This window comes from Chinchilla lanigera, unplaced genomic scaffold, assembly GCF_000276665.1.
Source record: "Chinchilla lanigera isolate Chin_1 unplaced genomic scaffold, ChiLan1.0 scaffold00024, whole genome shotgun sequence".
Lineage (NCBI taxonomy): Eukaryota > Metazoa > Chordata > Mammalia > Rodentia > Chinchillidae > Chinchilla > Chinchilla lanigera.
In genome coordinates, this window is record NW_004955425.1 from 11937115 (window position 1) to 11962144 (window position 25030).

At 36.6% G+C, this 25030-nt stretch overlaps 1 protein-coding gene across 2 annotated transcripts in view; it reads right to left on the minus strand.

The window, feature by feature from the left end:
- Positions 1–12734: 12734 nt before the first annotated feature.
- Ipmk (inositol polyphosphate multikinase) overlaps positions 12735–25030 on the minus strand; it is a 50762-nt gene continuing 38466 nt past the window's right edge. For both annotated transcript variants that reach the window (XM_013514871.1, XM_013514870.1), the window contains exons 5-6: positions 15779–15860; positions 12735–13757 (exon numbers count right to left, since the gene is read on the minus strand). In XM_013514871.1, coding sequence (XP_013370325.1) covers positions 13135–13757; positions 15779–15860 — 705 coding nt within the window. In that variant the 3' untranslated portion in view covers positions 12735–13134. The remainder of the gene's footprint in view (positions 13758–15778; positions 15861–25030) is intronic.

The window sequence follows — 25030 nt, forward strand, 5'->3', positions numbered from 1 at the left end:
GGCAGAGACTCAGATTGGAATGGCGGCGGGGTCCTGGGTTGCCCGCTCTGCCTCCAGGAAGTAGATGGGAAATGCCTGGCTCTCCCCACAGCTTTCAGCTGGGAAACGTGGTGGCAGCGGGTCACAGCCCACCTGGGTCTGCTTCTCTAGTCAGTTCAGAACACACACAGGAGCCAGGCCCATGCCACTCAAACCTTTTTTGGTCTTTTTGAGACAGGGTCTCGCCATGCAGTTCAGGTTGGCCTTGAGCTCATTTTGTAGCCCATTCTCAAACTCGCAACAATCCTCCTGCCTCAGCCTCCCAAGTGCTGGGATTACAGGCATGTGCCACCAGGCCCAACTACAACTTCACTCTTTCACAGAATGATTTTGACTGTTCTATTCCTTTTGTCTTTCCATGCATATTTTAAAATTGAATTGTGTATTTCTATGAGAAAAAGATTTTTCTAGGATTTTAATTAGAATTATGTGAAAAATAGATCATTCTGGTAATAATTGATATCTTGAAAATATTGAATTTTCCCATCCTTAGATATAGTATATCCTCAGTGGATTTAAGCCTTCTTTGAATTTCATCCATGTTTTGTGTTTATATCACCTATAACTTTCAGTTCAGAATAGCAAATAGGTTTTATAAAGTGCAGATTATTAAAAGTCATTAAATTCAATAGGTTTGGGAACATGACTTAGAGAATTATTACATAAAAGAGAGGCCTGGTTGGTCTACACAGTTCCCTAAGAGTGCCTGGTGAAGACAGTATGATTTGACAAAGAGGTTGAACAAAAAGGAGACTGGAGAGAGGAAAAGAAACAGATGTGAACAGAGCCAAGAAGAAAGAAGATGTTTACATCAGAGAGCACAGTCACAGGCATCAAGTGCCCATGGTCATGTAAAACGAGGAGTGAAAGTTGAACTTCAGGTGCTGATCTTGACAAGAACACTGAGGGCAGAGTTGCTGAGAAACCCTCACCTGACTGAGTTAAGAGAGAGTAGGAGAGGAAGATTTAAGAACTTTGCTGAAAAGGGAGCAAAGAAATGAGGTGGTAGGTATAAGAAAAAAGTCAATAGATGATGTTTAATGTTAATGTGGGAGCATTACAGGTATAGAAAGCCATGTGTATGCACTGATGAAACTGACAGGGGAAATTCAAATTGAAGAGAGGAGGGAAGGACAATTCACTAGTTATGGCTTTTAATAAGAAAGAACATATAGAGGCAACAGTAAAGGAATGACTACAATAGACATTGGCAGTGTCCATCCATTAAAATGATAGCAGGAAGTAGCGGGGCGTGATGGCGCATGCCTGTAATCCCAGCACTCAGGAGGCTGAGGCAGGAGGATCCTTGCCAGCTTGAGACCAGCCTGGGCTACAAAGTGAGCTCAAGGCCAGCCTGAACTACATAGTGAGACCGTCTCAAAAAAAAAAAAAGAAATGATAGCAGGAGGAAAAACTCATGGATGTAGAAGGCATTAGACTACTAGATTTGAAGATGGGGTGATGTGATTCTTTTGATTGCTATCATTTTCTTACTGAAAAAAAAAAGAAGGGACAGGCATAGTGGCACATGCCCAAATTCCCAGCAGTTTGGAACCTGAGGTACAAAGATCACAAATTCGAGGCCAACCCTGAACTTAGTGAGACACTGGCTCAAAATAAAATTAAATTAAAATGGACTGAGGATGTAGCTCACTGGTAGAGCATTTGCCCAGCATGTTTGAAGCTCTGTTTCAAACCTCAGTACAGAGAAAAAGAAAATAAATGGACTCTGAAAAAAATGAATGAAGAAGAGGCATAGTGAAATGGTTTTCTGGAATAAGGTTGGAGTGAAATGACTTGGGAAGCACAATAAGATTGCCTTGACAGTACTGAGAGGTCACGTAGAGTTTGAACTCACAAATTTCAAGTGATACTAATTAGATGGCTATATTTTTCTACAACCATTTTTAGGTCTGAGATACAGGCATTGGGTCTGTGGAAAATTTTTGAAGACCATCAGAGTTTGCATTTGCCTGGTGAATATGACATCAGGTATAGGACAGGGAGTTTGTGGCTATGGTTGGGAGTGGCTATAGTTAAAGACCTTCAAATCCAAGTTTCATAATAACTAAAATAAAGACATGGAGATGATGAACAATGCAAAGGCTACTTAGGATCAACGCACTGGATCCTAGTGGGACAAAAGATGGTTGACTTCATTGTAGAGAGGGAGTTGAAAGCATAGGAGGTAGTAAGAGTGTGTAGTGATTATTCATGAATGACTGAAGTGGGGATGGAGAGCAAAATAATTAGAAGTGAAGAGGTCCGGACTGAAGCTCAGGATATTGGGGAAAATCGTCTGTGTGTGCATGGAAATCATTGAGGATCATGTTAGAAAGTGCAGTGTGGAAAATGAAAGCAAACCAGGTACCATATTCGATGCCACTGGAGGGGTAGTGAGCAGATACAAGAGAAAGAACAAATCTTTGTAGGAGCTTGCATTGTTTTATCGAAGGAACAAAACATGAGTAACAATGAGCTTGGAAATGGCTATAGAACATCTATCAATCTAAAGTTATTTAACTATGGGGACAAATAACCACCCCTTACCTTTAATATCTCCAAATAAGACATAAAGAATTGTGCAATACCTTTTAGAAGGGTTACTGTAGACAAGTTAACAGTGTGAGGCTTGAAGAAATATATTTCAGTTGTTTGGATATGCTCCAAGTAATTACATACTTGTAAAAGCAAGATCTGGAATATGCTCCAAGTAATTACATACTTGTAAAAGCAAGATCTCCACAAATGCATAAAGAAAAAGTGAAAATTAGCCTAGGTTGGTTGTGTTGTGGCTGCCCTGTGTCAGTGTCCATTCAGTGTCCTCTCACAAGGACAGGATTTGGCAACAGTAGCAAACTTAAAATGGGAGCTTGAAACTTGTTCAAATATTGTTTACTTTCTCTTGGCTCCTACCACAAGAAATGCCTGGGCTAATCTACTGAAAGGATGGGAAAGAGACGTCATTCCTTATTGCATGCCCCAGCTGACCTGCCTGTTGATTGTAGAGACAGGAGGTTTTGAGGTGCGGGCTGGAGAAGCCACCCCAATATGCTGTGAGCCAGGCATGATGGGAAGCTTTAGTCAGAGCTCAGAAGACCCGGATGCTGATTGAAATGCACCTAGTAAAGATAAGGCTCGGGAGTTTCAGTTGGGCAGAAGTATTATAGATTAAATTAGGTAGAAACATCGTAGGCAGTCATGTTACTACATATTATAGACCTAAGTTCATCCATATGCTCATGGTACTACTGAATCAATATTACCTAAGCGTCTTCACTTGTACTTCTATTGGTTGTTCATAATTTCATACCTACCTCTTGATTTTGCTCTAGAAAACCTCCCCTGTAAAGTGGAGTCCATGGCAGCCCATTTTCCTGGTCCCCTCTTGTCTCTCTCAGGAGCACGCTCTCTCCCTCTCTTTCTCTCTCTCTTTCTCGGTAAAATTTCCTGTCTTAATCTCCGTCATTCCTCAGAATTCATTCTTTGATTTTGGAGAACACAAACTCAGCACATCAGACATCTAGTAGGTTGGGAGTTATAGTGTTTCCCTTATGTCCTCTGGAGGTCCTATTAACAGGACTCCATTGGCAGCTGGACTCAAGATCATATGTGTTATTCTGACAGGAAATTTGTCTGCATTTTTCTCATGTCCAGAGATATTGTGGGAGACTCAGAATAAGGGTGGCAGACTTACTGATCTGGCAGAAGAAATTTCAAGTCAATCTAATTTCTTTTTTTCATTCTTCCAAAAACATTGTTCAAAAGTACAGCTCAGTTATCTAACAGAAGAATTAAAATAAAAAGCTCCAGAAGGGGGGACTTGTGCTAACAGGTTACCCAGTGGTCAATAAAATACAGAATTCAGTCCAAATGACTAACATAAGTAGCACTACAAAATATAAAAATGAGAAAGCAGTTATGTTTAAAATGCAGATATAAATAATTCAGTTAACAATAATCTGATCCAAAATATCAGATTATCTCAATGAGATCCAAGAAATGGCTAGAAATAAAAGCAATAGGTTCTTCTTTCTTCATGGTAAGAGGGAACTAACAGAAGTTTTTCTATCACAATGCGATTAGATAAATATTGCTTTTGTTTTGTTGTTTATCTTTTTGAGACAGAGTCTCGCTATGCAGTTCAGGCTGGCCTTGAGCTCACTTTGCAGCCCAGGGTGGTCTCAAACTTGCAATGATCCTCCTTGCAATCAGCCTCCCGAGTGCTGGGATTACAGGCATGTGCCACTATGCCCAGTAAATATTGCTTTGAATATTCAAAAAATTATATATATGTACATACATCTGTTTAAGATAACCAGCAGAATTAAAACTAAGAAAAAGGTTTGTCATTCTTTAATACTTAATTTTCTGACAGTTTACTTTCTTACTTTTGTCTCTCTATATATATATTCCTTCCTTCTGTTTTGCTTTAAATTTTGATTTGTTGTTGCTTTTCTTTTTCTTTTGGCAGGAAGTAGGTTTAGGCAGTTAGGGATACTCATTCATTCAAACAGCGTCTATTAAGCATCTCTGATGTGTTTAGGTTGAGCTAGGAAAACAAAAATCAAATGTTCTTGTAGACACAGGGCCATGAAGACCCATTGTTCTCTGCCCCCTGGGAGCCTGTCAAGTCAGTCTACTGTTGAGGTAGTGGCATGGGTACTGCTTTTAAGCAGCTCTTCTTTGAGAATCAAGAGCAAAGGGAACAGCTAAATGTTTTTAAAGGTTTTGAGTTCTACCAGCAAGCAAGCTCCTGTAAAGTTGGGGTCTGCAAAGATAGAGCAGAGGAGAGCTTGGTGGCTGAACAATTCAGCATTAAAAAGAAGCCAGAGTCCTTTACCAGGACAATAGAAGAAGACATGTCTTGAAGGTATGTGAGGAACCAGTAAGGCCTCACCTGCTCAAAATTGCAAAAGTGAGTCTTTGCTTTGAGAAGAAAGCGCCAGAGCATCATGCTCCATAGGGAGTTTCTCCTCAGGATTCAGTTCCCAGCACTCAGTCATCCAGGCACTCAGAGACCCCCACAAGCCATGAGAGAAGGAAGCCTGGCTACAGCCACAACTGACACCTGACGTCTGTGATGCTGGTTTTAGGTGCAGGCAGAATATACAGAATGCAAAGGAGCCTTCCAACCGGATTTCAGAGAGAGGCCTGGGAGACCAGGCAATGCACTCCTGAGGGCAGTGCAGGAAGTTGTGAGGGTGAAACCAAAAATGCAGTGCAGATCACCAAATACTGGAAAAGCCAGAAACGTGGCTCATCTGGGGGGAGCTGCAAGCAGTGAGCAACGCTGACCTGAGAGATGCCATAAGGGCCACAAGCACTGGCAATGCTGAGGGCTGGGGTCCTCAGGTCTTTGGAGTTCAGATAGTGTCAAACTGCCTTGGTCGCCCCACATGCAACTACAGGATTTCTTGTTTGCTCTGCTAGGTTTTGGTTTTGGTTTGGTCCCATTCCTTTCTATTTCTCCCGTTTGGAAGAGAAATATTTGCCATGTACCTTTGTATGTTGGAAGTGTTTAACTTTCATTTTTTGCAGGGGCTTGCAGCTGAGTTTGCCTTAAGTCTTAGAGGCAACTTTAGACTCGCAGTGCTGCAGCTCTCAGGTCTTTGGCTCAACTCTAAAGACTTTTTGCATAAAGGGATATGCATGAGTCTTTTGGAGGCAAAGGGCAGAATGTTATGGTTTGTATCTATATATTCCCCCAAGCTTCATGTACTCATAGGCGGGGCTTTGGGAAGGTGGGTTACGGAAGTTTGTAGCTGGTTTGTTGTCACAAGGGGTGGACCATGGGGCATGGCCTGAGCCTATTCCCTGCCCCTCCCTTGATCTCTCATCTGCTTCCTGTTGCACGAGTTATTTCTCCCATAACGACTCACGCCGCTCTCCCTGGGCGCCAGCTGATGAGGGACTGAGAAACCTCTACAGACTGTGAGCCAAAACAAACCTGTCCTCCTTTACATTGTGGGTGCCGGGTCTCTGACAAGAAAGTACCGGAGACACCAAGACTTAGCTATTATAAATTGTGCGGCACAAACAGGGGCATTCACGTATGCCCACACTAGGATGACAACTATTTCAGGAAGTGACACAGAAAATGTATTTCTATGTATTGGAGTACTACTCTGCCATAAACTGGAGGCACTCACAGGTGAATGGATGGAACTTGAGACCACAATATTAAGTGAAATATGTCACACAGACTTAAGTATTACATGGTTTCTTTTGTTTGTTTGCTTGTTTTTCCGGTACTGGGAATTGAACTCACGACCTCACGCTTGCCAGGCAGGCGCTGTGCCGCTGCGCTAAATCCCCAGCTCCTCACATGGTTTCTATAAGAACATTACCTAGCATATATGTTCTTTCAAATGGATGGAGGTGCAAGAGATGCAGGGAGGGGAAGGGAAAGAGGATGAGTAAAGGAAAAAATAATGAAAACAGAACGCTCGCCAGTGGCAAGGAGACCAGCAGTTGGAGGAAGTGGGGAGGAGAGAGAGGAGATTTGAAAAAAACTGTGAATGTGTTGCGTTCATGTATCAACCGCTCACAGTAAACGTAATCATGTACCACGAACACGTACTAATAAAAAACAAGTCATGAGAACTTGTGGTTCTAAGTTGTGGTAGTAGTTTCTTTACAAACAAGAGGAAGTTCATTGAACTGGATCCAAGCCCTAGAAATTGTTTATGTCTTAAATTTATAATCTTCAAAATGTGTTGTGATAGTTTATTCTCCATAGACTAACAAATGTCCACACATTTTTCACATTCGAGTTTCTTTGAACCTGTCCTGTGAAAGCCAATGAAGTAACTAAGGCTAAGGCTTACTATCACAGTCAGGAGACTGTGGGAGCAACATACTTACACCTAGTAAAGGTCAAACCACAGAATGTTCTAATAAACCTGGATAAACGACTGCAGTCAGGATTTCAGGCCTGCAGTATCTCTCAGTTGAAGTACCTTAACCAATCAGAATTGGTCTGAAATTTAGAATTTCCACCCAGTTACCCAATGAACTGCCTCTGAAAACAATTTGTGCATGCGTGAATTGTCTTCATATAAAAAAGCAGAAGCACTATCAAGCTGATTCAGTATACCCAAATTACAATTCTTTGCTTCCAAAATAAATGCTATTTCCTTTGCCTGCATTTTTTTTTAACATTCTAAGGCATTTTGCCACGTTAACTTGTAGTAAATACAATTTTAAGAGCTCAAGGTGTAGCTCAGTGGTGGTGCACATACCTAGCATATACAAGGCTGTAGGTATGACCTCCCAGCACTGAAAAAATAATTTTAAAGACTTCCTAACTTGTTTAGAAACACAGATGTGACCTCTGACATCAAACATTTTCAGGGCATATGAACTATCGTACCACATCACTTACAATATAACGGCTCTAGAACAGTCAGGTGACAAGTACCCAGAGTTCACAGGCATATGCAAAATGTTTTCAACTGCCAAAGTAGTTTTCACACAAGAAAAAAATGCAAACAGCACAAATAGAAAATGACAAGTTTATCACTACACAACTCCCAAAATATACTGCAGAAGGCAGTGTCTGAGGATATGACTTAGCTAAGGGACTTTTCTTCCAAGGCCAGTACTATCTCGAGCCATTGCTAGCTACCTTCCTCCTCTCATATTCTAAGCCTGTGTCTTTCTCCGTTGCCAGCTGTCTTGCTTTCAAACAGCCCTGGCTGGGTCTCTGCTCAGAGCTGTCTAAATTCTGCTGTACTTCCTACACTTAGGGACTTTTTGCAAATCTACTTAAATGATTGCCCATGGACCAGGAGATCGCAGATCCCACATAGGCCAAATGATTATTTCACTCTTAAAATTATTTTAACTGTTCATTTCAGCTTATCACCTTTATACTCAACTGTAAACTGAGGTATGGCAGTGTGTTTATTTTCAACAGACAGCCAGAGAGAAAAAAATACCATTTCAAAAAGTATTGATCTGCCCCACAGTGTACATAGAGGCAGGAATAAAGGAGGAATGTGGTACTTTGAGCACTGACCTACAATTGCTGTGATGCTACAAATCACATTCTTCATGCTATTAAAGTGACTCCCATCTCACAATTTTGCTGGACACTCTTGTCAGTCACAGCACCAGTAACACTTCGTATCACATTTACATGGACTTTTCTCTGTACCAGACAGTACACATCTTGAGAGCTGCAGTCATCAATCTTACTCACCTTTTGAAAATCACCAAAGCCTGTGCACAGTAGAGATTAGGTGTCTGATACGGCCATCTTAATAAGCGAAAAGAGTAACCTGGTTGCTGACCAGGCAACCACTTCACAGGACTTCATCCCTGCAGAAGTCTCTATACTTAAGTTTAAAATTTATGTATCTTCACAGGCAAGTCTTTGTTTTTCCTAAAGTCTACTTCTCTTACTAGGTTAATTCCAAAGATTTCAGCTCATGGCAGAAAGAAATATTCAAAGTAGCTTATATACCTTATCAATAACCACTGAGGTTCATGTCTCTTTCCACTAACATGGGCTAGGGATTTAGCTCAGTAGCACAGTGCTTGCCTGGCAAGCAAAAGGTCGTGAGTTGGATTCCTGGTACTGGAAAAAAAAAAAAAAGAAAAACCAAACAAACAGAAAAAATGGATCTTTCCACTAGCATGTGGCTTAATTATCTTTGAATCCCTAATGACGTCCAGTTTCTGGTACCTAACTCACAAATATTTGTTGAATGAGTTATATTTAAGCTACCACAAGTTTGCCAGAATCTCACAATTAATGGGAAAAAAAGCTCCAATGCAAAACATTTTAATGGGTTGTCAAATATACAGTTATTAGAATTATCTAAATATTACTTATAAAAATTGGTATACCACATTAGATGATTCTATAAAACACAAATTACACATTGACAATAACCCCTGCAGTCCAAGAATATCCATCAACAGTACAAATTACAAACACACTAAAAACAGGAAAAAAAAAAAACTAAAGACATTAGACGTGACTAAATACATTCATTCATGAAATTTAAAAAAAATAGTATCACTGCATATAGACACTAATAACATAATTTTAGGTGCAATTTCACATGCTTTCATTAATCTTCCAGTACAATTCCCATGTAAAGTGTCTTTGTGCACACCATGTTTATTTATATGCAGGTGCATCATACATCATAAAGACTGTTTAACTTCATAATTAAATTGTTTATATTGTATGTGAACACCAGGCCAAAATTAAACCTCAATAACAAAATTTAAAAATTTAAATTACTGAAAGTATATGCTAATCTGTTTAATTGTACAAACACTATTTCCTCTTATAGAGGCTATCAAAATACTCCATAACAAAAGATTGTGCCTCCAATCTTCCTAAAATATTAACACTTTAAGTTATAATCACTCTGTGAATCAAAAAGTAATTTGACATTGCCATAGTTAAAATACCAGCTATTTGAAGGTAAGATTGAGGCCCAAAATATCTGCTTGTGAATATGTAATGGAATGTTCTTCACAGTAATGTTATGTTAAACACCATTCAAAATGGGCAGACAAACGTACCTTTATCAGTAAGAAAAATTAAGGCTTTTTCATGTGATCTATAACTACAACCCAAACTCAAGAAACAAATGGAGGCTATAGTCCAGCAAAACATTACCTCTAACCTCTACCATAGTGATATTAGTTCCTCCATCCTAGTTCAACACTTGGGTTGGGGGGCGGGGGCTAAAAATGCTTGGCACGTGGCATATGTCCAATACATGCTCTGAATGAACTAAGAAGCCTGGCCTCCACAGGCAATCCTACTTGTTTCCCCAAACACTAGGTAACTGTTGCCTCTTCAGACAACCAAAGTGACAATTTTTAAAAAGAAAATGCCTTCTCAGGCTACTAGAACATTATAGAAAGTAGAAGAAAGGATAACTGAAGATACAAATTACCAAATCAAGGTCAAAGGCACTGGATAAGGAAGATAATTACAAAGCATTGTAAACAATTTTTAAAGCAAATCAACTTTTAAGTCAAATTCTAAGAGAAAATAATACTAAATGATAATACTTTTAAAAAGTGGACAAAATTTCTGTACTTTCATAATGAAATTCCGATGTTCTAGTTTTCTTTCATCCTGTATCTCAAATTCTAAAAATAAACATGCTTTTAATTCATGAAACAAGAGAACTGCAACTTAAAGAAGTGTGGAAATTAATTTTCTTCAAATGTTATAATATTTGGTAAACTTAAAACTATGACGTGAAGATCATCTTGAAATCATATATACTCAACAACATTCAGAACGAAAGTTCTTATTCAGTTGATCACAGTTTAGAGTCGCACAACAGCAAATTGTAGTGTAAAGAGGCAAAGTAGTACAAGCTTTCCAGACACATAAAGAATTATGAATACTGACTTGAAATACCACAAGCTCCATGGTAGAGCCATTTAATATACATGTTTATAAGTTTCTTGAAAAACTATTTAGATAAAATATTTAGCATTTATCATTGATTTTAATTTATTTGAATCTATGCAACTTCCATCCATATTAAAATATCAATTAATGTAAATACTTTATTATAAAACTATTTTACAATTTAAATTTTATTTCAGAAATGTATTCACATCCATAATTTCTCAAAAGTCCTTTTTATGAGTGCATTCCATAAGAAATACACAAAAAATCATTACTCATGTTTTTGAGGGAGGACTAATAATCCTACTAACTCAAACTATATCCTTATTTTGCTTATTTCTTAAACATTTACATGTTTAAATAGGATTGGCGAATAGTGATCATTCATCCCCACAGTGGCAAATTTCACCATAATCTTAAAAGACAGGATTAGGCTATAAAATAGTCACATGTAGATTACATAATAGATACTTCTTCCATTACATGTAAGCTTACTTATAAAGTAACGTAAAATTGGCATTGGATAACAGTGATTAAAAAAATGTAAACAAAAAGAATTAAATGTTAATCCCTTCCCTGAAAAACAAAAGATAAAGCACTTCTTGTTTTCTTAAAAACAAAACATGATCTATTGTATTAAAAAGGTAAGACACAGATTTTACAAAACTATACTTCCAAATACAGATGAAGAAAATCTGGAAGAGCTGATTCAGACTTTATTGAGCTAAAATATGCAAAGGATCTGATAATACTTAACTTTATTAAGAAAAAGCCTCAAGATTCAACATAGTGTTTATTATCTAAACTTACTATTGAACCACTATTGAAATAACAACAAAGGTCTATATTATAAGAAAAACCAAGTAAAACTTTAATTTTTTCCCATTAATTATGACTTGAAGTTGATTCTGATGAAAAACTGAACACAAACCCTATTGCCAATACCCATCTGCACTGTAGAGAAAAAACACGAAATCCCTATGAAAAGTACTTTACACTGATTCTAAGTAACAAAATGCGAATGGATTTTAAAGTTATTCTGACTTAATGGATTTACTAAGCACAGAATTTGTAGAGCATTTATTCGGTGGTTTGGTTTGGACTCATATATTTGCAAAGTCCCTTCAGAGAGGGTTGCGAAGGGAAAATAAACTTTAAATCTCCTCTAGATGACATAAGGTATGAAAAAAAATCTAACAATTCCCAACTCCAAAACATGAATATGGCAAATCTGTTCAACTATTTAATTATGTAGTAAATCAAAGTGGAAGTAATGACAGCCTTCACATCAAATGTATTTGCAAATTCAATTTCAAAGTTAACATCTTCAGTGACAAGTAGTTATTTTTAGAAAGGTGGTGGATGTGAAACAAAATACTTACAAATCTAATTTTTCTAGGAAAAATAACAATGCTTCTGCCCCTCATGAAATTATAATTTCTCTGTTGAATAAAATATAAAATAACTGCGAAATACAAGTATGGATATAGATAATGCACCAAACACTTTTCGATGCACTTAGTACTTTCATTAACATGTACACAACTAGATGTCATCTTTCACTGTTTAACTGAATTTGGAAAGACACTGTATCAATAAACCTTTAGACTACCGCTTAACAGAGACATATACATATATGAATTTTTTTTTTTTTCTTTCTATTCCAGACAGGGTCTTGCTACGCAGTTCAGGCTGGCCTTAAGCTCACTTTGTAGCCCAGGCTGGTCTCAAACTGGCAACAATCTCCTGTCTCAGCTTTCTGAGTGCTGGAATTACAGGCGTGCGCACCATGCCTCACTGGATATATGAACTTTAAAAGGAAAATGTTCTTAAAAATTATTTAAAGGAGAAATAAAGCAACAATTATCCACCTTCTTGAAGCCTCTGAGCAAAAGGTTATTAATGGTTATGACACTTTTCACAATATAGTAAATATCAATTCCAATTTTGCCCTAAAGAATTTAGAAGAAAAATATTTTGTTCCTTGAACATAATTTCCTCTCTTCTTCTGATCCTGCTAAGAAAATTAGCATTTTTAACATCAAGATATTTGCTGTTGTTGCTGATTTCAATTACATTTTTTACATAGTATTTTGAAATAAATAGATAAATGGTCATTAAAGGGAAATCTGCTTTTGGAATGCAACAATTCTAAATCATTTCACTAAGAAGCACCTTTTGATATGCTGGTCTGAACTTTTAATATAAAACCTAAACAGTACTTATTTCTGAAGTAGGATTTTCTCCAGTTTTAGTAACTTCATACATACCACTACTAAAGACATCAACCTGTGCTTTCTAGATTTCTGAAGGTGTTTAATAATGTAATAGGTAAGATATGGCTCATTGTCAAGGTTGGGTGGACAGAGTTCATGATAAATTGGCTACAGAGAGCTACATAAACTCTTACAACTGAATAATGGCTTGCATTTTGCTTGAGCCAAATAGATGTTGAAGCCATGTACCACCACATCCCTGCTTAACATTCCTGTTTCTTTATTCTTCATAGTTTTCTAATGAACAAATTAGTATTCCTGAGTAAGAGTATAAAAAAGATAATCTTTCTACCAAAAGTATAAAGACAAATAAAACATCAACTCACAATACAAATTTTTTACACAGCATTACAGATGCAGAGATAATGACTACTGCTCTTCAGTATAACTGGCCCACTCCTTAAAAAGACTACAGCAAAAGATTCAACTGTCTAAAATACTTCGAAGTACAGTAATTAAATTCTTTAAACCATAAATGTATCCCTCATCTATTGTGTTGCTAGGGAACACATGAGCAAAATCGATCATTCGCACTTCCACTTCTGCAACCTCTTGGCAACCAGTGGGAAGATGGTAGAAAACTTTTTCCAGTTGGGAAAGTACATTTCCATTTAAATGTTCTTGTGACATGCTTTTCCATCCATTGTCTTGCTCCATATTTTCAACTTTCAGTGAAGTCTGACTGTGATGCTTTTTTGAATACATTTTTCTGTGACGAGCATACATCTTAGATAAGTTCTTGCCTACTGAAGACTCTATTTTTCCATTCATTGTGGAACTTAACATATGGAAGTTATTATTGTACTCCAGTACTTCTGTGTCAGACAGTGGTCCTTTGGACAAGAATTTTTCTGCCAAAGTTCTGTCATTTGATTTTGTAGTGGTTGACTGAGATGAACCTTCATAAACAAATAGTAATGAACTTGCATAAAAATTAAGTTGCTTCTGGCTTTCAAACCACTGCAGAATTTTCTCAATCTTCTGAATACTGGCAGCGATAGCATCTTTTCTTAAGCTGAACCCATTATGAAAAAACTTGGAGACTCCTATAAAATAAAATTAGGGTTAGAATCAAATTATGAAATATCACTACTTGAAAGTAAACTCAGAGTAGATAAAATTTTTCAATTTTTTCCTATTATCCCTTACAATTATTTGAATAGTTAGTTGTAGAATTCTAGGAACTACAAGCACATATAAAAACTTAGACTTTAATCTAATTTTTGGTGAAGAACACTTATTAGGAAACATTTAAACAATAGTAATATAAAGTGGAACACCCCATTCAAACAGAAAAGCTTATTTCAGGTAGACTGCAAGTTTAGTTCTATGTATTCCCTTAAGAAATGTAATTCCAAGATTTGCTTCATCTGCTATTGTGAGGGATTTTACAGTAAAATTACTTTTTAGAAGAATCAGCTAATTTAAAAGCTCATTTAAAATCCAGGGTCAAATAATTACCATTTTTCATAGCATCCGTAGCTGACAAAAAGTAATAAGCCTTAATTCTACTAACTTACTGTTCTCAGTAATACTGACTAGTTTTTCACAAAGTAAAGGATGTTTTTCTGGGACTCCACTTCTCCAGGTTGACCACATTACTGCAAATTCTGACTTCTAAATGTTTTAACCACTTTTAAAACTACATTTTAAAACCTTATCATACTTGGAAATTTATGGGTACATACCATTTAACTTTTTTTTTTGTTTTGTTTTGTTTTGTTTTTCTCCGGTACTGGGAACCGAACTCACGACCTTGCGCTTGCCAGGCAGGCGCTTTGCCGCTAAGCTAAATCCCCAGCCCCGGGTACATACCATTTGATTTCTGCTTTTAAAAGCAATGTGTTCACCCACTGTTGTACAGAAATTAAGAAATATTTTAGATAGGACCAAACAACAGCCCAAGAAAATATTTTTAAAACAGCCAACTAAATACTATCTTGCTGTTAGTTCACACTGGGTTTTGTCTTCTATATACAAAATAAAAACTCTTCTATAAACCCTATATTACACATAAACTCTTCTCTATCTTAGTAGAGACAAAAATAAGCTATTTCCAGAGATACAGGATATGTCTGCTTTTGTACTATTGACCATCAATATTCAGAAGCATATAGATAACAGACTTTATTTATTCATTTATTTTGGTAACAGACTTTATTTAAATTAGTTTTATACTACTGGATTGTTCCTTTGGTGTAGAAGCTTAGATAGCGCAAGTGTATACGAGAAGTCTCAAAAAATACATTATATGCAACACTATACTTTTTTTTGTTTTTGTTTTTGTTTTTGTTTTTCTCTGGTACCGGGAACCGAACTCACGACCTTGCGCTTGCCAGGCAGGCACTTTTGCCACTGAGCTAAATCCCCAGCCCCCACAACACTATACATTTTAATATCTCTTATGTAACAAGAAGTTTCAATGTTCTACGACAATCTACCTAAAAAATGAGTTTTAAAGATAACCTTTGGTTTCAGCACTGAGCTAGAAGATTTGTTCTGAGATGTTTAATATTCTTTAAAAAGGACACTGCTGTAGTTTGGATCTGTAATGTCTTCTAAGCACTGTGCCATAGGCATACTTAGTGGGAGACAGTGCAAACTTCCAGACTTAGGTCACTAGGGCTGTGCCCTGGAACAGATTAGGACCCATCTGTCTTTGCTTCCTGACTGCCATGAAGTGAGCAGCTCTCCTTCGCCAGGCACTCCCGCCATGATGTACAATGCTGCAGGACCAAAGCAAGAGAGCTGAGTGACTACAGACACAGTCTGAGCAACAATAAACCTCTCCTCCTTTCAAGCTGATCATCTCAGAGACTGTTTCACAGCCACAGAAAGCTAACACACATATTAATAAGGAACTAAGGAAAATGTAAAAAAACGACATTTATGATCCATAGTTTTGGTGTGTTATGAACCAGCAATGATGATTAACTCAATTCTGTGAATCTAAGTTTCATCCCCCAAAAAGTTTATTATAAATTGAATCATTGTTTAAAAGGAGAATTAAAACAACTTAGAAGTATTTTAACTGTGGTAATAAAAGTATGAATTTTTAAATCCTTACCATCCTTTATAGTTTCTTTTGTTAAGCTTCTCCCAAAGTGCTGGTTTTGTGTCTCATAGCTATCAGAATGAACATGATAAACCTGTCAAAAAAAAAAAAGCAGTGAAAAAAAAAGAATACTCTTCAAACATCTAGGTTTTAACCCATAAGTCATTCTACTAGATTTGAAAAGAAAAAAAATGTATCAATGAATGCTGAAAAGCATTTAAAAATTTAACACCCCTATTGATGAAATTCTTTATAAGGAGAACTATTTCCAATATAATAAAATTATCTCAATGCACCAAAAATTAACCTTGAAATTTAAAGGGTAAATAAAAAAGAACTTCTTTTAAAATACAGAAAGTCTTCACAGAAAATATACTACCAGTGTCTTTATTACTTAATACTGTTTGGAATTACTAGCAAATGCAAATGAATGAGAAAAACATATTAGAGGTATAATCATTTTGAAATAAAATTGGCAGTGGTAGGTAAGAATAAATAAGCAGAAAACAATCATAATATATCATACATATAATCATATACACATATAAATAACAGGTTAGACGATATAATGGAAGAAAAGATCCTACTTACAAATGAAACCAAAAAAATTTAGAAATAAACTAAGTAAATAAATAAAAGACCTACATAAAAACATTTCTAAGATACACACCCATGTTCTTCAAGAGTCAACATCATGAAACACATCAATTCTACTTAAGTTAACCTACAACTATAATGATATTATGACAAAATCACCAACAATGTTATAGCCATATGAGCTAATTCTAAAGTTCACACAGAGAACAAGGTATGATGGTGCAGCTCTATAGATCCACCCATGCTAGAGGCTGAGAAACAGCAATCACTTGAGCACAGGAATTTAAGGCCAGCCTGGGCAACATAATAAGGCCCTAACCTCAAAACAGATAAAGAAAAGGAAAAAAAAAGAGAGAAAAAAGTTCACACAGAAAATAACAACCAGGAAAAACCAAAGTAAGATTAGAAAGGCAGGTTAACTTTATCATGTTACCAAATACTGAAACATTTTATAATAAGATATGTACAGCAATTCAGTACATGATAACACAATTTTAAATGAGTGGGCAAGGATGGATTGTTTATGACATGGCATAGTCTAATGGTAACAACCTGGGTGGAGGCATATTTATACCTTACACAGTATGCCAGGATAAATTCCACATACACAAAAGAAGTACAGAAGCCACCTTCTAAAAACATGGAAAAAAAATCCTGAATAACTAATAATTAGGGAAAACATTTACAAACCCAAATCCAGAAGCTTCCATCCCAAACAGTGTTCTAAATGTTCAGTATTTTACCAAGTAGAAATCAAATACAAACACAGAAAAATGACTTGAAATTTATATGATGAATATAGGGCACTTGTCTGCACTTAAGGAAAAAAGATGCAAGTATCCATAGAGTTTGTAGAAACCACATAGGTCTAAAATCTACCAGAAGCACAGTCCTTTCCCTCTTATTGTGACAACCAAAAATGCCTCTAAATGTCTCTCTGGAGAGCAAAATCATTTCCTGGTTGAAAGCCACGGTATTGTATCAGTCTACCATATTGCCTGATACACCATCGAAATTACAAATATACATAAGCACAGCAATTCCCCTCTCGGGCTTTATCCCAAGGACACGGAGCACACTAGTAGAATGAGGTAGCTCTATGGCTATTCACTGTAACATTACCTGAAATAGCAAGTCTGGAAACTATCAAAGAGCACTGCTTAAGTTACGGTATAAAACTATGCCACTATAGAAAGCTTTCCAGAATATGTTAAATGGGGGAAAAGAGCAAGAAACAACAGTGTTCAAAGATTTTATAATAACAGAACACATTTATGCCATATTTTGTGTCTGTTTAATATATCTCTGAAGGGATACACTGGGGGTGGGGTGGGGAGGGAAACAAGATGATACTATCAATGGAAAAAAGCACTTCATAAATACCAAAGATTACCTTTGATTCCAGGACACAGTATTTTATAAGAACCACTGAGCACATCTAAAACATTTTAAAAACTCCCTTCTATATTATACATGAATATTTTTAAAAGAAGATTCTAGGACTGAGAAGGTAGCTCAGTGGTATATACTTAGCATTAGTGAGGTCTTGGATTTGATTTCCTATGTCACAAAAAATACATAAAAATAAAACAAAGGCAGATTCTAAAAGCAAACTTGTCACCATTTTATTATTCAGAAGTGTATTTATTATCTGAGCCAAATTAAATATAGGAACCTAAATTTCACATATATAATAAAAGTGAAAACAGTTTCAGCTTACTGACCTTCTCTTACTGTGTTTATTCTACTTTACACAAACTAGAATGAAGAGATTTTCTACAAAGTTGCACTGCCAGCCTGAAAACATGTACTATGTAGCAAGAGAGAAAAAAAAAAAAAAAAAAAAAAAAAAAAACTAAAAGACAAAAAATCACTGAAACACATGCTAAGGAGCACAGAATGCTGAGCAGAAGAGAAAGCTCCAGCTCTTCCTTGCCACTACTTCACCATCTGAATTGCTTCTTTCCTGTGAAATTATGTTAGGAGCAAAGAAATTCAAACATCTTCAGTGAAACACATTTCACATTAAATCATTTTATGGGAAAAATAAATCTGAAATGTTACTGTCCCTCACTTTAAAAACAAGAACACAAAGAATCAATTGTTAAGACAGTGTAATTGACTTTCACAAATCAAAAGATTAGTTTCTTTCTCCTTAAATAATTGGAATCAGTGATAAAGAAAAGGTAACTTCTCTCCAAAGGGTATTCTTTGGTCAAAAACCAAGTTATTCATCAGTCAATTTAAGTCATTCCAAAGTACACTACAGTATCTAAAATGAAATCACCTAAAATCTTGAATTACATGTCTTGGAAAAACTTTCAGCAAATTTCTACAAACTGTAATTTAATTACTTTTAGTAAACAAATATAATAAATCTCTATAATTGCATGTCTCTTGCATAACAAAACCAGAAAATGAACAACCATGAACATAACAGTTACCCTGAAGGGACATTTTAAAATACTCAATTCCAAGTGAACCACTGATACACTAACTCTCCTAAGTCCAATACCTTAAGACAACATCATTACAGATTCCCACTCAGGGAATACCCCAGTCACCTTACATTACCTCCCAACTGTTTAACAGTATGTTCCACTGCTTGTTTTTTTACCTATTATCTCTTGCCAAAAATTCAAAAATTCATCTTTTCCAAAATCCTCCCCCTCTTCTTTTGACTCCATTGGTCTTATGGGCCCTATTTTGTCTGTACTTCTTTTACAGCACATATCTCAAAAAACTTTGTTATTAATGGTGAGCCTAATTAATTTATACCATCTTGGGATCAGGTAAACAGCGGATAACTGCTTAAAGACATTTAAAAATAAAAAATTCCTAACCTAGCCCAATTTATGCAACATACCAAACCTGTTCTACTACTGGTTAACCATGATTAACAGAAAATACTTGAAAACTGGTATTTTTAGTAAACTTCACAATCTATTCAGGAGATTTCAAGGGGTAGCTTATTTTAAAACTTGACTGTTCTAGAAGACAATTTTCAAGATTTGTTAAGATTAATTCAAAAATTATCCAAATTTATTATTACCAGTTTAAAAGCCCACTGTGTCTTAAAAACCTCAGTGAACTTCCCACCAAGTAAAGAAATAAACTATTTAAAAATTAATCTTGGGGTTGGGGATTTAGCTCAGAGGCACACCGCCTGCCTGGCAAGTGCAAGGTTGTGAGTTCGATTTCCGGTACCAGAAAAAAAAAACAAAAACAAAAAATTAATCTTTTTTTAATTTTAAAAATTAAAATCTGACAAAACAACAATGAAGACATAATCAAAACAACACAAAAACAACCAAATGATACACGACCTCAAAACAAAATGATGGGAATTAACAATGGTTGCTACCTTACATACTGCTATCTTCAATGAAGTTGCTCAGTCCACTAGACATAAGAATGTAAGCTTGATCAAACAATCAAACACAGTAACAAGTTAAAAATAAAATAAAATAAAATAAAAAACATTGGAAATACAACTCCTATTAAGTTTCATGGTTTATCCTTAGTTTCAATATCCTCGAATCATGTAATTAAATGTATATTCACACTGTCACTTTCATTTGTCATTTCACAAAAATTCTACCAGGTAAGTGCATAATGTGTAATTATAAACTGTCATGTATCACATAAAGAAACATAAAAACTCTAGTAACCCATTTATATTTCTGTAGTGCTAGAGACTAAATTCAGGGTCTCACTTAAGCTAAGCATATGCTCTACCACTGAGCTACAGCCCCACAAGTAGAGCAACTCAAATTGATCTATAGACCCAAGCTCAAGTCCTGCCAAAATCCCAAAATTCCAAAAAGAAGAACAGAGTTGCAGAATCTACAATTCAAAACTTATTCCAAAGCTACATTAATCAAGACAGTACGGTATGTGTATGGAGAAAATGGGACCCTCATATATTTCCAGTAGAATATAAAACGGTACAACTGTTTTGAAAAACACTGTAGTAGCTTTATAAAAAGTTAAACAATGTAACCATAGGATATGCAAATTTCTCACTTAGCTACCAAAAAAGAAATAAAAATACCCATTTACACATAAATTTATACAAAAGTATTCATAACTGTATTAATAATAGCCAAAAAGGGGAAACAACACAAACTCCACCAGTGAATGGTTAAATAAAATAGGATACATCCATATAGAATATTCAACAATAAAAAAGAACAAAATACTGAAGTATCTACAATATAGATGAACTTTGAGATTATTAAGCTGACTAAAAGAACCCAGTTATGAAACACCACATTTTGTAACGTATGATTTCATTTACACAAGATATTCGGAAGAGACAAATCTACGGCAAAGTCTGGGTAGGCATGGGGGTATGAAAGAAATGAAAGTGCTTGTATATGCAAAGCTTCTTTGAAGAGTTGATTTAAAAAATGGTGAATGTGAAGCTGGGCATGGGGTTGAGTGGCTGATGAAGTTCAAGCCCAGCCTAGGCAACTCAGCAAGACTGTAACTCAAAAAATGAGGTGGGGATGGTGCTCAGCACAAAGGCCCTAGGTTCAGTCGTAAGAAAAAAGTACGCAGTGATTGTTACCCAACAGTATGAATAGACAGAAACTAATAAACTGTATACAGCTGTCCCAGAGAGGACTGACTCTAGGGTCCCTGGAGATAGCAAAATCCAAGGATGCAAGTCCGTTACATACAATGGCACTGGGTCTGCACAAAACCTACACACATTTGCACATTCACCTGTTATCCTTTAAAATCTCCACAGGTAACTTAGAATACTTAATAAACTACAAATACTATAAAAATGCTAAATGTTGTATTGCGTAGGAAATAGTGACAAGGAAAAAGTCTGTACATGTTGGTATAAATGCAATTCAGAAAAAATTTCCAGATTAAAAATGGTGAAGTAAAGACCAGCAGCAAAATACAACCTCGCTAGGACTTTGTACAGGGATACCTGGAAAACAATGACTTGGTAAAGAAAAAAAGAAGTAGATCTCCAGGAATTGGGAGGAACTGACAGGAAATCTAGGAAGTACAAAGAAGCTGGAAAAATTGAGCACAATGTAGAGAAAAGAACAAAGCAGTCTGGAAAGCAAACCGTAGCTCCCAAGAAAAGGAACCCCTAAGCTAATACAAGGTCAGCCCAGACCATGAGCCAGGCCAGCAGCACTCACTGCAAAAACAGCATGAGGGAAAAAACCAGCATGGGGTTTTACTCTGAAAGTGACTCCTTCCACATACCAGGCTGGAGTTGGAGAAGAAATCCAGTGAAGCACCTGCCGTAATTCAGTGTTTACTCAGGAACCAAGAATAAACTACTGAACAACTGCAGAACTACACCTCAGGATTTCTGGGGTCACCCTACCACAGTGACTACCTGTGAGATACCCACAAAGAGGCAGCTGAGGAGAGGGCACAAGTTGTGAAGGACACACAGGTCCTGTCCTCCAAACTGAGAAACCAGGCCACCCTGTGTGGCTTCTGGATTTGAAAGTGCTGGCATTAAGTCCAGCAGATTGCTTGACACCCCACCCCACCTCCCCACTGCCTTGCTGCCAACATCCAACACAGAGCACAGAGGTCTGTTTGCCTTCCCATCTGCCAGTGTGATCAGGGATAGGCCTTGGGGTGAACGAATGCCACAGCTGGGGAGATATGGAGCCAGGAACCTGTGGAGCAAGGTGGGAGGACACATCATAAACTCGCAGACTGTAGAGCTGGGCAGAGAAAGCTGAGTTGGGGCACACAGAGGACGTGGAAACTGGGAGTGGGTAGAGTGAACACAGCCCAAAGGCAGACACCACTGACCAACCATGCCCAGCAGGCAGAGCTGATGGGATTCAGCATTCACAGCAAAAAAAGTGAGTATGGAAACAAAACAGGTCTTAGCAGCAACTCACTCAGAAGGCAGTACGAGTGGCACACAAAAAAATCTGTTCACAGAAATAAGACAGAAAACCTTCCAAGTACAGGAAAAAGAATTTAACACACAGGTAAGACATACAGAATTCAAAACAGCCAATCAGAAAAGGACTTATCCATCACTCATCATACTCACACTCCCAGGAGTCCAAAATATGGACAAAATCTTAAAATCTAAGAAAAACAACATACTACTTAGAAAGGTAAACTCAATAGAATTACAGTAGATTTCCCAACACAAACCTTAGAGTTCAGGAGAGGTCGGAGCAAAGTGTTTCAAGCCCTAAAAGAAAAAATTTTCAACTAAGACTAATATATCCTGATAGAGGAATAAATTTGATAGAGGAAATAATGTATTTACATGAGGAAGGGCACCATGAAAAATTTATGAGCACCAAAACCAGAAATCCAAAATATTTTCAAGGATATCTTAGACAGAGACAACAACGCCAAAAGTGCCTGAAAAGTCTATGGGAATGAACACACCAGGCAGGCTACGCAGGTAAACAGCATGAAAAAGGGAGTCAGCAATACAAAAGTAAAGCAATGACAGGAATAAGTTAATACCTTTCAATAATAATTCTCAATGTGAATTGTTTCGACCCCTCAATCAAAAGACACAGCATGGCAGATTGGGTCAAAAAACAAAGCTCAGTGATATGATACATATACTAAACATATTTAATTCAAAATTAAATTCATAAACTAAAAAAGAACTGAAAATAATATTCCATGAAACAAGAGCCACAAAGCAAGTAGTAGCAGCTATCCTACTTTCAGACAAATGAGACTTCAACCCAAATCTGATCAGAACACACAAAGAATGTCACTACATATTGGTTAAGAGATCTATTCAACAGGAAGACATAACAAATATAAATATACACACCAAACACCAGCACACAAAATTCCATGGAGTAAACACTATTGAACATAAAAGATCAGATAAACATACACAGAGAGAGACCTAAATACCCCACTGTCACAAACAGATCAACTAAACAAAAAATAAATATCAGAGTTGAACCACGGTTTTGAATGAATGGATTTAGTTATATCTACAGTGGTCCACCTAACAACGGGATACACAATCTTCTCAGCAGCACATAGAATTTTCTCCAAAACACACCACATTCTAGTCTATAAAGCATGCATAAATGCAAAATAATTAAAATTATCACTTGCAAATTATCAGATTATAGTGCAATAAAACTAGAAATTTGGCAAAACCAACCACAGATATTATGCAACTACATGGAGGTTAAACAATACATGCTTTAATAATCAATGAGTCACAGAAGAAATCAGTTTCTAGAATCAAACAATAATGCCAGCACAACATGCCAGAACCTACGGGACACAATGAAAGCAGTCCTAAGAGAGAGGTTTACAGCTCTCAGAAAAACAGAGAGCATCACAATGCCCACATCAGAAAAATAGCATCCAAATAAAAAACCTAATGATGCACCTCAAGGTCTTAGAAAAACAAGGACAATCCAAATTCAAAGCTAGTACAAAGAAGGAAATTGTAACTATCAGAGCAGAAATTTATAAAAGAAATAAAAAATACAAGGACTTAGTAAGAAAAAAAAAAAAATCAGTGAATTGAAAAGCTGATTCTTTGAAATAAAAAAGACAAACTTAGTCAATCTTGCCACAAAAAAGAAACAAATCAATGCAACTGGAAATGAAAAAAGCAGTTGCAATCGGCATCACCAAAACCCAGATTACAGTAACTACTTCAAAAACCTGTACTCAAAAAAACTGGAGAATTCTAAATAAGTGGATAGAATCTTAGATAGACTGTATATGAATTACTATAATTGAACCAAAAAGATATAAAAACCCCAAATGTTCTAGCAACATGGAATGAGGCCAGGCGTGGCACACACCTGTAATCCCAGCCCTTGGAAGGCTGAGGCAGGAAGATCGTTGTGAGTTTGAGACCAGCCTGGGCTACAAAGTGAGCTCAAGGCCAACCTGAACTGCATAATGAGATCCTGTCTCAAAAGACCAAAAAAAAAGAGAGAGAGAAAACATTTCTAGTAACATGGAATGAAACCTTGCAACTAAGAAAAGCCTGGGATCCAAAGCATTCACTGCTGAATTCTGTAAAAATTTCAAGGAAGATCTAACACCCATACTCTTCAAAATCTTCAACACATTCCTGCCAGATTGAACCACCAATGGTACATGCATTACTGCCCCTTCAGAAGGCTTGTACCGCTGGGGTACAAACAGATCTAATCACTTTTAATAGTCTTTTATTAATAAAATAAAAGGTCTACAAAGGTACCAAATCTAGTTAGTTACTTGAATCTGAATAATTACTGGCCAAATATAAATATTAACACTATTCAGACCAAGTAAAAAATTATTACAATAATCAACAAATTCATTTCATTAAAAGAAATTTATATTCATAAACAGTTTATCAATAATTAATTCTCTAAATTTTAACATGGAAAGTACCCACTGCTAGTGTATATAATATGCACTTACAGCTGCTGTACCACAAATTAGCTGTGTTAAGGAAGTATAATATGATGACATGTGGTCCGCTAAATGAATGCCTTTCTTTCTGTTACTGTATTCAAAACCCCCCACCCCCCGGAAGCAGTACAAGGCACCTGATGCATGGTTCAAGCCTAAGGGAATGATTCACGGTTGGCTGAACCCACGGATGTAGAATCCATGGATATCCGAGCCAGCTGTTCTCTATCATGCTCTCGGCCCCTCTCTCTTGTGTGT